The following is a 14583-nucleotide window of genomic DNA, read 5'->3' on the forward strand; positions in this document are numbered from 1 at the left end:
TTGTCCCTGGCTTGCTGTGTAATCGAATAGTGTGCAGCAAAGGTGTGGATTGAAGAACATGCTGCAGCTCTACAGATGTCCTCGATCTGGATCGGGATCTGCGCCAGAAAGCTACCAAAGATGCCTGCACCCTTGTGGAGTGTGCTGTCAGTGTGGGGGGAGGTATCTTCGTCAATCTGTAGCACACTCGGATACAGGACATGATCCACGATGACATTCCCTTCATTCTGTCTGCAATTGCCAAGAAAAGCTGAGTTGTCTTTCAAAATGGTTTTGTCCTTTCCATATAAAAAGTCAACGCCCATCTAACATCGAGAGAACGGAGCTTTTGCTCTCGGCTGCTGGCTTTTGGGTAGAAGACTGGAACAAGAACGTCCTGGTTTGAGTGGAATTAAGAGACTACCTTAGGGTGGAAGACTGGGTGAGGTCGCAGATGGACCTTGTCCTTACAGAACAGGCTCAGATGTCAGGGCCTTAAGTTCAGATAGCCTCCTGGCTGGTTACAGCCACCAGGAATGCTGCTTTCCAGGAAAGAAAAACCAGTGAACACGTTGGCAGGGGCTCAAATGGGGGCTCCATTAGTCTAGACAGCACCAGGTTCAGATCCCATGCAGGGATCGGTTGTTGCACTTGAGGGTGTAACCTATCTAGTCCTTTAAGAAAATGGATGACAATTGAGTAAGCAAAAACTGATTGGCCAGCAACCCCTGGTTGGAACGTTGAAATCACAGCCAGATGAACATTTTTTGAGGACATTCACAAGAGGGTGGTGAAGCACTGGAATGGGCTCTCTAGGGAGGTGGTGGAATCTCTAGGGAGGTGGGGGATTAGTTTCTGCTTTGAGCAGGGGGTTGGACTAGATGACCTCCTGAGGTCCCTTCCAACCCTATGATTCTATGACAGGCCTTGCTGCTTGAGGTGTAACAGATAGTCTAAGATGATGGGTACTGATGACTGCTTAGGTGGAGTGTCCCTTTGCATTGACCAAACTGAGAATCTTTTCCACTTAGCTATGTACGTGGCCCTAGTGGATGGTTTCCTGCTACCAAGAAGGACCTCTCTAACAGGTCCTGAGTAAGCCAATTCCAAAGGGTTTAGCCATGGAGCTTCCATGCCATGAGATGGAGGCACTTGAGATTAAGATCTGAAGGTGGTTATGGTCCTGCATGACAAGTCTGGGACAAGGGGCAGGATGATTAGGGTCTCCACCGACAGGTCTAGGAGTGTGGTACATCAGTGCTGATGGGGTCAGGCTGGCACTATCAATATCAAGACTACCCTTCCCTTCTGACCTTCAGGACAACTTTGTGAATGAGTGGGTTGGGTGGAAATGCATAGAACAGACAGTCCTTCTGGGGAAGGAGGACTGCGTCTGCAATCAAGCCTGAACTGTGATTCAGGAAGGAACAGAACTGCAGACACTCCGGTTATGTCTTGTTGCAAACAAGTTTATATGGGGAATCCCCATCACTGGAAGGTGCTGTTCAGGATGTCTGGGCGAATGGACCACTTGTGGTTGTGGAAAGACCTCCTGAGATGGTCCGGCAACTTTTTCTGGGATCATGGGATCATAGAATATCAGGGTTGGAAGGGACCTCAGGAGGTTATCTAATCCAACCCCCTGCTCAATGCAGGATCAATTCCCAACAAAATCATCCCAGTCAGGGCTTTGTCAAGCCTGACCTTAAAAACCTCTAAGGAAGGAGATTCCACCACCTCCCTAGAGAACCGTTCCAGTGCTTCACCACCCTCCTAGTGAAAAAGATTTTCATAATATCCAACCTAAACCTCCCCCATGGCAACTTGAGACCTTTACTCCTTGTTCTGTCATCTGCTACCACTGAGAACAGTCTAGATCCATCCTCTTAGGAATCCCCTTTCAGGTAGCTGAAAGCAGTTATCAAATCCCCCCTCATTCTTCTCTTCTGCAGACTAAACAATCCCAGTTCCCTCAGCCTCTCCTCAGAAGTCATGTGCTCCAGCCCTCTAATCATTTTTGTTGCCCTCCGCTGGACTCTTCTCAATTTTTCAACATCCTTCCTGTAGTGTGGGGGTACTCCAGATGAGGCCTCACCAATGTCGAACAGAGGGGAATGATCACGTCCTTCAATCTGCTGGAAATGCTCCTACTTACACAGCCCAAAATGCCATTAGCCTTCTTGGCAACAAGGGCACACTGTCAACTCATATCCAGCTTCTTGTCCACTGTAACCCCTAGGTCCTTTTCTGCAGAACTGCTGCCTAGTTATTTGGTCCCAAGTCTGTAGCAGTGCATGGGATTCTTCCATCCTAAGTGCAGAACTCTGTACTTGTCCTTGATGAATCTCATCAGGTTTCTTTTAGCCCAATCCTCTAATTTGTCTAGGTCCCTCTGTATCCTATCCCTACCCTCCATTGTACCTAACCAGAAGGGATCCCAGAAGGTAAGATGCCTCTAGGTGTATCAAGTATGTTATGCAGAAGTCGCACAGCTTGAGGGCTTGTATTGTCCGTCATAACCAATACACACTTTCCTTCCAAATGGGCTTGGAAGGTCTGGGTGGCCAGGCGTACTGCTCTTAGCTCTCTGCTGTTGATGTGAAGTGAGAGCTCTGCTTGGGACCAGAGGCCTTGAGTCCCTAGATGCACTCCCCACCCCATCACTGAAGGATCTGTAAACAGAGACAGTAAGGGTTGAGGTCTGGAGAAGGGCACTTCTGTCCAGACCATCTGAGGATTGAGCAACCACAGGAGAGTCTTGGTGGCCAGTGGGGGAAGTGCGACTACCTTGTCCAAGCAGTTTTGGCTTGGGTGATACACTGAAACCAGCCAGGACCGGAGAGGCCTGAGCTGCAGCCTTGCATGCTATACTACATATGTACAGGCAGCCATGTGCCCCAGAAGGTTCAGGCAGTTCCATGGCCTGGTGGTGGGGTATCATCCGGGGTCCTCTATGATGGAGCATAAAGCCTGGAAAGAAGACTCTAGTAGGAATGCTCTGGCTTGTCTTGAATCTAGAACTTCCCCTATGAACTCAGAGTGAGAGTGAGGGTTGACTTTTGTGCATTTACCAGCAGGCCTAACCTGTCAAAAACTGACTTTATTAGGTGTGTGTGTACCTCTACCTGAGCCCTGCTGCGGCTCTTGATCAGCCAGTCGTTGAGGTATGGAAACTCCTGAACCCCTCGCTTCCCCAGGAAAGCTGCGATGACTGCCATGCACTCGGTGAACATGCAAGTGGCCATTAACAAGTCAAAGGGGAGAACTGAACTGGTAATGGATATGGTTCACTACAACCCAGAGGAATCTTCTGTGATTGGGGATGATTGATATATGGAAGTACGCGTCCTTCGAATCGAGGGTGGCATACCAGTCCCCCAGATCCAGGGAAGGGATAATGGATCCCAAGGAGATCATGCGGAGCCTCAACTTCTTCATGAATCTGTTAAGATTTTGCAGGTCCAGTATAGGTCTGAGACCACTGCTGGCTTTTGGGATTATGAAATAGCTGGAGTAGAAACCTCTGCCCCCTAGTTCCTGAAGGACCTTCTCTACTGCTCCCACTCTTAGGAGCATTTGCACCTCTTGTGGTAGAAGATGGTCTTGAGAAGGGTCCCTGAAGAGGGAGAATGGGATGGAGGTGGAGAACTGAACTGAACAGAATATCCCAGTCCCATCGTGCGTAGCACCCAGCAGTCTGACACAATCTGGGCCCATGAAGGACAGAAGTGGGATAAATGGTCCAAGAAACACAGGGGAGAAAGATCCAGTTCCTGAACTGGTGCATCGCCCTCAGGCACACCCTCAAAAGTTCTGGATGTTTTGCAGGTCTGGGACCCTGAGTAGATGAAGGAGGAGCTGCCTCCTCGTATGGTTTTTGCCTCTCTTTCTGATGTAATCCTGCTTATGCTGAGATTGATAGAAGTGAGGAAGGAGTTTAAGGCCTAAAGTGTTTCCTTTGTGGAGCCAGAGTATGAAGCCCCAGTGACTTGAGGGTGGCCCTGGAGTCTTTTAAGCTGTGGAGCCTCAAAGTCTGTCTTCTTGGAAAAGAGGGATAATCCCCTGAAAGGGATGTCCTATATGGTCTGCTGGACCTCATACGGGGAGTCCCGAGGCCTGAAGTCAAGAGCTCTGCCTCATGGCTACAGTCGAAGACGTGGTATGAGTCACTGAATCGGACACATCCAGGGCTGCCTGTAATGAGGCCTTGGCAACCAATTTTCCCTCTTCCACAAGGCCAAGAAACCTGCCCTGCATTTCGTTGGCAGAAACTCCATAAACTTTGACATTGCTCCCCAAGAGTTGGGGCTATATCTGCCGAGGATCACTTGACGGTTGGAAATCTGAAGCCTCCCAGTAGAATATACTTTTCTACAGAAGAGGTCCAACTTCTTAGCATCCTTGGCCTTCGGTAAGGGCTCTTGTGGGCCTTGATACATTCATTTGCTGCTGCCACCTCTACGGAGCCTGGTAGTGGGTAGGAATATAGATATTCAAACCCCTTAGATAGGATGAAATACTTTCGCTCCATCCTCTTTGCAGTAGGGACCAAAAAGGGACTGGGGTCTGCAATTTTTAGCTGTGTCTTGGACAATCTTAATAAGTGGTAGGTCAACCTGGAATGGGCTTGAGGGGGCTAGGATGTCCACCATAGGTTCTGAGGCCTCGGAAATATCTTCAACTTGGAGCCCCAGGTTCTGGGCCATTCTCCTCAAAAGTTGTCAGTGGATCTTGCTGTCATCAAGGATGGGTGTAGAGGATGTCCCTGTCACAGCTTTGTCTAGTGAAAGGAACAGGCTCTTGCTCCTGTCCCTCCATTCAAAAGGGGTCATGTGGTACTGGTTCCTCAAGTATGGCATCCAATTTGGTACCATAAGGTTGGTCCTGCACCAAAGGGAGCAAAGGGAAGGCTCTGCTCTCTGAGGCAAGGGACAATGATCGCCTTAAATGCGACCACTGGGCTTGGTGGAACACCATGGTTTCCAAAAGGGCCATTGCGCTGGTAACTGCCACTGCATGGGCCAGGGCATAGGAGGGAAAGACTGACCCATGTCAGTCCTTGAATGCCTATGCTCCGACCTGTGCCAGCTCCTCCTAGAAATGTAGGATTCCGGCTCAGAGTCCGATGCGGAAGACTCTCTTTGTGGCAACCAAGGGGGAGTGGTTCCTGACAGTGCCGGGGTAAAGACTGGTGCAGCATCATAGCTAGCTTGCTCCCGGATGGTACTGGGGAGCGGTGCTGGGGCGAAGGAGACCAGTGAAGCACCATAGCTGGCTTCCTTCAGGATGGTTCCAGGAGTCTTTGCAGTGCCGGCACTTTTGGGCCCACTGTACACTCTCACCTGGTGGGAGACAGTGATACTGTGAAGGCTATTAGTTCCCTAGCTGCCTCAAAAGTTTCAGACATGGAGAGCAGCTCCAGTGTGTCTCTTCGCAGCTATCCTGAGGAGGGGAGTCCATCGGCACCAGTCTTGACTGATCTCTCACTGGAGCTGGAGTCATTGGTGCCATGCTGGGTACAGTGAGTGGCCTGGTGTGGGTCACACTCCACTCCAGTCCTTTTGCGGTGCTGGCCTTGGCATGTATGAGTGCTCCCCATCATATTTCTTTTGCTTCTTGCATGGCACCGGTGACTGGCAGCAGTGCCGTGCACTGCCGTGAGCAGAGCCTCTATGTGCCAGTCCTGCTGGTCCCGAGAGTCTACAGACATAGTTCTTTTTCAGTGCTGAGGTCTCCCTTGTCAATGCCAGTGCAATTCCACACCACTGCAGACATGCTGGGTGCCAGTTCAGCTGAACTTGGCTCCGAGTGGGGATGAAGGGCTGTCTCCATCAGGAGGAACTTCAGACTCTGATCCCTCTCCTTTTCACCTCTGGGACGAAATCCCCTGCAGATCTTGCAGTGCTCCTTTTGATAGGATCCTCCTGGACACTTCAAGCAAGAAGTGTGAGGGTTGCTCTTGGGCACAGGCTTACGGCAAGATGTGCACGGTTTAAACTCTGGACACTGAGGCATGCCCCAGTCCCAGGACAGGAAAGAAGGGGGTGACCGAAGCAGGTCCTAACTACACTAAAGTACTACATTAAACTAAATATATAATATATATATATCCAGGTTGACTAACAAACTAGTATAACTATAACTATGTGCAGGGAGAAAACAGTAAGTCCACTATGGTAACACTTGCAGATGCAAGAGAGAAACAACATTCCAGCCAACCATTACAGTTGCTAAGAAGGAACCTAAGAGGCCAGGGGGCTCCAGAGCCGACCGATGTATACCGCTATCGGAAAATCTTCTGGAGACTGTGCATGTGGTGCACACACACCTACTTGGAATCAACGTGAGCTAGCACTCAAAGAACAACAAACTAGAATTACAGGAGTTTTCTAAAACAAACTCCATCACACACACAAAAAGAGAACAAACTCTGGGCATTTTAAGCCCAAGCCATCACTTTGTTCCCAGGACTCAGAAATCAGCTTTTTATACTGGATGTTTTCACTTTAAAGTTTTCACCTGGAGTAGCAACATTCATTTAAATTCAATCACATAATCTTTGTTTTTCGGATTAAATATATACCTTAACTCTGTCTCTTAAGTTTTGCCCAAATACAAATGCTTGCTGAGCATTGTGCTCTAACTTCTCGCCGTTTTCATCCTCTGAAGTATTGCTAGATTCATTTTTCTGACATTCTCTCACCTAAAGGAAAAAAAGGAGAAAAATTAAGCCTAGAGAAATTAGATCAGTTTGTTGAATAACATTTTTATTAAAAACTATACTTTTTCCTTTCCAATAATTTTTATTAATGCTATGCACTAGGAACGGGGGGGGGGGGGGGCGGCTCCAAAGAGGATGGAGCTCGGCTGTTCTCAGTGGTGGCAGATGACAGAACAAGGAGTAATGGTCTCAAGTTGCAGTAGGGGAGGTCTTGGTTGGATATTAGGAAAAACTGTTTCATTAGGAGGGTGGGGAAGCACTGGAATGGGTTACTTAGGGAGGTGGTGGAATCTCCATCCTTCAAGGTTTTTAAGGCCTGGCTTCACAAAGCCCTGGCTGGGATGATTTAGTTCAGGTTGGTCCTGCTTTGAGCAGGGGGTTGGACCAGATGCAGAGCCGCCCAGAGGATTCAGGGGGCCTGGGGCAAAGGAAGTTCGGGGGCCCCTTCCGTAAAAAAAATTGCAATACTATACAATACTATATTCTCGTGGGGGTCCCTGTGGGGCCTCGGGCAAATTGCCCCACTTGGTCCCCCCCCCCACCCCCCACCAGCCCTGGGAAAAATAAACCTTCCGCATCTTGGCACAAACCCAGTTTTGAGAAAACTTCTTTTCAAGTCACCTTTACAAGGTATCACTGGTTCTCAGCATCAGCTAGTGCTAAAAGGCACTAAAGCTCATTAAAAGGATTGGACAAATATTTTCCATCAAAACTTTTTTTGGATCGAAAACTAGGGGTTTTTAAAAAGCAGAAAAAAAATCACGGACTATGTCTGTTTTTCTTCAAAATTCGTTGTGGTTTTTTTAATTGAAAAGATGAAATTAGTCTGCCAAAACCTGAACATGGTTTGAGGTTTCAGAAGTGTGTGGCCAAATATTTGCTGCTTGCTGTGTCTGATTATTTAAAGAAACAATAACAAATTTTGCTTAAAAAAAATCCAAAACTTTTGAACCACCTCAGCTTGTGACCAAACGCCTGAGCCCATCCAGTCAGAGATTTTTCCAGGTTTCTGATACTCTGCCGGCTTCCTTGACTCATATCTGCCTCCAAAACTTTGGGTTCATTTAGGCTAGAACATAAGAACAGCCATACTGGGTCAAACCAAAGGTCCATCCAGCCCAGTATCCTGTCTACCAACAGTGGCCAATGCCAAGTGCCCCAGAGGGAGTGAACCTAACAGGTAATGATCAAGTGATCTCTCTCCTGCCATCCATCTCCACCCTCTGACAAACAGAGGCTAAGGACACCATTTCTTAACCATCCTGGCTAATAGCTATTAATGGACTTAACCTCCATGCAGTTATCTGTTTCCTGGAGACTGGCTCCATGGGGTCCCTCACAAACTGAAGATGGTTACTGTGGGTTTGCCTTTAGTATAGCTTATGTACATACTCCATGAACTGAGCATTTGAGTTTGTTCCAGAATCTGGGATGAGCCTATTTTGTGAAAACTGAAATGCTCAAAATAGCACATGCATGTGAATGGACACAGGGTGCTAAAATTAAATTAACCCAGGGGTTCTCAAACTGGGGGTCGTGACCCCTTAGGGGGTCACAAGGTTATTACTGGGGGTCGCGAGCTGTCAGCCTCCACCTCAAACCCCGCTTTGCCTCCAGCATTTATAATAGTGATATAAATTAAAAACACTTTTTTATATATTGAAGAGGTGGGGGGGTCACACTCAGAGGTTTGCTATGTGGAAGGGATCACCGGTACAAAAGTTTGAGAACCACTGAATTAACTCCTCTGAAGCCTCAGGGAATGCGGGGGGGGGGGGGGGGGGGGGGGTTCTCCCTTGGTAGGATTGGGAAGGATGTAGGTGGTGTAGGATATTGCTCTTCTCATGTGACCTCTCCCCCAGTGGCTAATTTTAAATGAAGCTACCCTCCCTGACATGAATCTCCCTATGGCACTGAAATTAAATATAGACTATAATTTAGCATTTGAGAAGTGAAAGGGAGGGTAGCCCTAATGGAAAAGCCAACAGCTTCACTCTTCTGCAAGTCTCAAACTGCTGAATGAGCTTTAGGGTAGGGAAGGCTGTGCCTCCCAAACAGCCTGGCCTTACCCCCATCCGACCCCCATCCACTTCCTGCCCCTCGACTGCCCGCCCCCTCAGAATCCTCAGCCCATCCTGCTCCTTGTCCCCTCACCGTCCCCCAGAGAACCCTGCAACCACCACCCTGGGACCCCGCCCCTGCTCCCTGTCCCCTGACTGCCCCAACCCCTAGCCATCCTCCTGCTGAGTCCTGACAGACCCCTGGAAGGCCCACGATCCAAACTCCCCAACCTCTGCCCCCTCCCTGTGCCCTGACGGTCCCTGGGACTCCCTGCCCCTTAGTCAACCCCCCGGCCCCTTACCCCCGGCTCCCCCCTCACCCGGAGCCTCAGCGTGCTGCCTCCAGGAGTGTCCCTGAACAGCGTGCAGCATGGCTTCGGCGGGGCCTGAGCTCCTCCCCGCTCAGAGCCACATGGTAAGGGAGCAGGGCCGCGAGCTCCAGTGGGGCCTGAGCTCCTCCCCGCTCAGAGCCACATGGTAAGGGAGCAGGGCCGCGAGCTCCAGTGGGGCCTGAGCTCCCCACTGCTCAGCCTGGAGCTCACAACCCCACCCCCGTTACCATGCAGCTCTGAGTGAGGAGCAGCTCAGGCCCCGCTGGAGGAACGCTGCAGCGCTGTCCAGGGAAGCTCCTGGATGCACTGAGGCTCCAGGAGAGGGGTGGAGGTGGGGTCAGGCCAGGGCCAGGGAGGGAGCCTCAGCCATTCTCCTGGGGGCCCCTGCAGAGCCCAGGGCAAATTGCCCCACTTTCCCGCCCCCAGGCGGCCCTGACTAGATGATCTCCTGAGAGCTCTTTGAACCCTAATCTCCTATGATTCTACAAACACGTCAATGTTACTATAAAATTTGTTTATGGATAAAAAATACATATTATAGTGATAGGAAAAACCCACAATAAATCAGCAATTAATGTAAGAACTTTAGAACAGCCATACTGCATCAGACCAATGGTCAATCTTAGTCCAGGATTCTGTCTCCCAACAGAGGCTGGTCCCAGATGCTTCAGAGGAACAAAACAGGGCAGTATATCAAATGATCCATCCCCTGTTATCCAGTCCCAGCTAGGTATCCAGAGACCTAGAGCATTGGGCTAATAGACACTGATGGATCTATCCTCCATGAACAATGGGACCCCAATACAAATAATGACTGGACCAGATAGAATAGTTCATCTAGAGGACCACTGATAATGTAAGGATTGAAGAGGAAATACTTCACAGAATGGAGACAACTAGACACCTATTAGACTCATATGCATTACAGTTTCTTTATAACTGCAATGTTCCAAATACATTCACAAAGATCATTTCTAAAGAGAATAATTGCAAGGTTCCACTTACTTGCAGGCTATTTTTCTTTAGATGCCATTTAGTGGCCAAAAACATAGGGGACAAGGGGTGGGGGAATTATGATGCCTGTTAACACACACACACGCACACATTGCAAGCTCCCCCTCTTAAGGCTGCTTAAAATTTCCCATTATAAGCCCCTGCTTTCAGTTATGTTTATCAAACTTTAAGCCATCAGGCTGAAATTTTCCATGTCTGCTCTCTGCTCTGGACATATTTTTTTTTCAAAGCTTCAGTGAAAATGATTAAGCCACTTCCACTGTTTAGGTGACGCAACTCAGAAACTTCCTCCTCCCTTGGGAGTCAATGAAAGGCACATTCAGTTGGTTTCAATGGCTCATTTCCTGCCCCACTTCTCTCAGCCTTTGCCACTACACTACTTTCCAGGCTGCTAGCTCGCTATCCTGGCTGCAGGCCACATTTTCAACTCTATGTTCTTGACCCCCTGCTGCGTGGCTCCATGGAACAGTGCAGGAAGCAGGCACTGGAATACAATCAGCTCCCCCTCTGGGGAAAGCTGGACAGCAATGAGTAGCTGCAGGGTAACAGGGCAGAGAGAAAATGAAAAGTTAGTGAAGTCCATGGCAAAATACTATAGCACCTTGGGAAAATGTCAAATTCTACAACTATGAAATTGGAATCCACAGGGTCCTGACTGAGATGAATGGGGCAGCTCACACCTTTCAGAGCTATTGTTTCCAGCAGACTCACTGCATCTGTTATCCTTGAAAACATGAACAGAGGACATTTCCCCAGCCAAGCATGATTTTTTTTTTTTTTAAATGGAAGGTCAGATTCTGGAGCACAATTCTGTGGCAAGCAGAATTGCAAGTACGGTGGTACCTGCCAGTTCACAGTACCGGCAAGAGCTTTTTAGCAGGTACCAGAAAGACTTGGGGCTAGCCTGCTCCCCCCCACAAGGGGAGGGGCTGCGCTCTGCTCCTTAAAGGAGCAGAACGCAGCTAGGGAGGGCATTAATTCTTTAAATGGCTTTAACAGCACAATACATATGCTAACAAACTTAAACAAAGTCTAACATGCATTGCGTTAACTGGAACTGGAGCAGCAAAACAAAGAAAACAAATGCCTCATTTTCCAGCTGTGTGGGTGAGAGAACTATGAGTGAAGATATAAGTGACGGCCTTAAACCAGCTGCCTCAGAACTTCACTGAAAATATGTTCCTCATCTTAGCAATGGAGCTAAGATTTACCACACATCTGACCACCTTTATTCGAATGAAGCTCCTTCTGATCTGACAGCTCAGGCATTGGCAGTTTTATCCAGAACAATTTACAAACTTGGAATCTAATCCTGTAACTCCTTAATCATTTGATCAATCCCATTGAAGACAATGGGACTATTTGCATGACTATGGACCACTTCTGTGGACTGGTGAAAGTTTCAGGAGTCGGTTCTGTTCCTACAAAGGAAGCTGAATCCCCCATTGAAAAGCAGTGTTTGGGCACAATACCATAAAGCAGTTTAGAATACAGTTCTAATTACATTTTACACACTATTTGTTCTACAGACTCCCTACGTTAAGGATACATGATGGACACTGAATGAGGCACAAAGTGTCAAGAAGAAATAGGATATTCTCTTATATTTAAGGTGCTGAACTGAGACCCAGGAGAGCTGGTTTATTCCTGGCTCTACTACAGATTTTGTGCATGATGTTGGATAAGATTATCTATTGTGACAGGGTCAGGCCAGATGGCTACAGGAGAGTGATTTAAAGTGTACTCATTCCAATTACAGGGCTTCAAAAGAGTCCTGTATTTTTATTTTTCATTACTACCTCCCTGGGTCAGGAGTGGGTAATTTGTGCGCCTGCTGCCTTCCTTGGATGTGGTAGCTGTTTCTCAGGCTCTCTCTACGGAATCGAACCCTGATTCCCCGTTACCTGTGGTCACCATGGTAGACAGGAGGTACCAACTAAAGTTGATAGGGCAGATGTTTGAATGCGTCGTCGCCATCACTACAGGAGTGTGATATAATTGGAGATATAACCATCTCCTAGAACTGGAAGGGGTCTTAAAAGGTCATTGAGTCCAGCCCCCTGCCCTCGCTAGCAGGAGCAAGTACTGATTTTTGCCCCAGATCCCTAAGTGGCCCCCTCAAGGACTGAACTCACAACCCTCGGTTCAGCAGGCCAACGCTCAAACCACTGAGCTATCCCTCCCCCCAAATGATGTTTTAGTATGATAATGTAATGCTGACAGACCCTGGTTGTCAGCAAGCGGGATTGAACCTGAGACCTCTGGAACTTAGTGCATGAGCCTCTACCACATGAGCTAAAAGCCACAGTGACGGAAGGCAGATACATAAGCCTCAGATGAAGCAGGTACCTTTTCCCTGGGTAAGGTAACGGGCAGTTTCAGAACAATCAGGAACTTGCTGGAACCAATTAAGGCAGGCAGGCTAATTAGAACACCTGGAGCCAATTAAGAAGCTGTTAGAATCCATTAAGACAGACAGGCTAATCAGGGCACCTAGCTTAAAAAGGACCTCACTGCAGTCAGTGAGGGGTGTGTGAGGAGCCGGGAGCAAGAGGCATGCAAAAAGCTGAGAGTGAGTAGACGTACTGCTGGAGGACTGAGAAGTACAAGCATTATCAGACATCAGGAGGAAGGTCTGGTGGTGAGTACAAAGAAGTGTTGGAAGGAGGCCACGGGGAAGTAGCCCAGGGAGTTGTAGCTATCACACAGCTGTTACGGGAGACACTAAAGACAGCTGCAATCCACAGGGCCCTGGGCTGGAACCTGGAGTAGAAGGTAGGCCAGGGTTCCCTCCATACCCCCATTTGATATAAGAGGAATTGATCTGGACTGTGGGTCCCATCAGAGGGGAAGGTCTCTGGCCTGTCCCCTGACCCATTCGGTGGGCCAGCAGAGACTGCAGGGGATTGTTCTCCTCCTCTTCCCCATGCTGGCCAGTGATGAGGTAAGCTGAGTGAACGGCAGGTTTGTGCCACTAACAAAAGGAGCCAAACTGAAGACTGCCGAAAACCTCTGAGGCGAGCGAATTCATCAGAAAGCACAGAACCCACCAAGGCAGAGGAGGAACTTTGTCATACTATGTATATGCACGGAGGGCCAAATTAAGGTTGCACTGACAACCTTTATTCTGGCATTTTTAACATCTCAGTGCATATCTTTGCAACCTGAAAATTCTGGTAACAGTTTCTCAGTACATGCTCTTCTGTCAAGAGGCTTATAAAAGAGCAATGTGATTGCACTAGGAGGCAATGTCACCACATATGTGCCACTAAAATATATCTTCCAACACACGGAAGAAAGCTGGGTGTCTAGCTAGAGACAGAAATAGCTGTAAACACCAAAGAGGTGGGTTTTACACTTTGTTATAACATGCACAGTAAATGAATGTGTGCAAATCCCCCAATAATATTGTGCAAGGTCATCTTGGTCAAATGTAAAGAAAAGAAATATGGATTAATACATTTTAATTTCAGAATGGATTCAATCATTATGACAATCTAGAATGACCTCCTGAATAAGAGGGGTCATAGAATTTCACCCAAAAACTCTGGGAACAACCACAGTAAATTGTGGTTGGGCTAGAGAATCTTTTCAGAAGATATCCACAACATAGATTCAAAAATTTCAAAAGAAGGAGAATCCACCACAAGTTTTGGTCCTTAAAAATGTGGTGATATTAAAAATGTACATCTTATTAAACATTCCTATGCCTTTGGTCTTTTTTTTTTTTTTTTTTTTTTTTTTTAAAAGAACCCCTTGCTATCAGAAATCTCCCCCTGTGAATACTTATAGATTGTGATCAAGTCACCTCCTAGATAAAACAAACAGGCAGATTCTTCAGTCTCTCACTATAAAAGGTTTTCAAGACCTCAAATGATTCTCATAGCTCTTCTGAACTCTTTCAATTTTTAAATATTTTTTGAAGTGTGCATACCAGAACTGGACACAGGATCCAGTAATGGTCTCACTAATGTCATATACAGAGGTAATATCACCTCCTCACATCTACTCAACATTCCCTGGCTTATAAACTGATAGCTCATGTTCAGTTGATTATCTATCATAACCCCCAAATTCTTTCTTAGGGCTTGGCTACACTGGAGAGTTGCAGCGCTGGTGATGGGGTTACAGCGCTGCAACTCACTCTGTATCCACACTTGCAAAGCACAGCCAGCGCTGCAACTCCCTGGCTGCAGCGCTGGCTGTACACCTGGTCTGCTTGGGGTGTAGCGATTCCAGTGCTGGTGATGCAGCGCTGCTCATCAAGTGGGGCCACCAAAAGTTCTGTTATTGGCCTCCAGGGTATTAGGAGGTATCCCAGCATATCTTTTCAGCCACTCTGCTCATCGTTTCGCACTCCACTGCCCTGGGCTCAGGTGACCCCGCCCTTTAAATGCCCCGGGAATTTTAAAAATCCCCTTCCTGTTTGCTCAGCCAGGTGTGGAGTGCAATCAATCAATCACTGACCATGCCTCCA

General features: G+C 47.8%; 1 protein-coding gene across 4 annotated transcripts in view; it reads right to left on the reverse strand.

The window, feature by feature from the left end:
• RANBP3 (RAN binding protein 3) overlaps positions 1 to 14583 on the reverse strand; it is a 232275-nt gene that overhangs the window by 53035 nt on the left and 164657 nt on the right. For all 4 annotated transcript variants that reach the window (XM_050933753.1, XM_050933755.1, XM_050933752.1 and 1 more), the window contains one exon: positions 6563 to 6682. In XM_050933753.1, coding sequence (XP_050789710.1) covers positions 6563 to 6682 — 120 coding nt within the window. The remainder of the gene's footprint in view (positions 1 to 6562; positions 6683 to 14583) is intronic.

Source organism: Gopherus flavomarginatus, chromosome 24 (assembly GCF_025201925.1).
Source record: "Gopherus flavomarginatus isolate rGopFla2 chromosome 24, rGopFla2.mat.asm, whole genome shotgun sequence".
In the NCBI taxonomy this organism is placed as follows: Eukaryota; Metazoa; Chordata; order Testudines; family Testudinidae; genus Gopherus; species Gopherus flavomarginatus.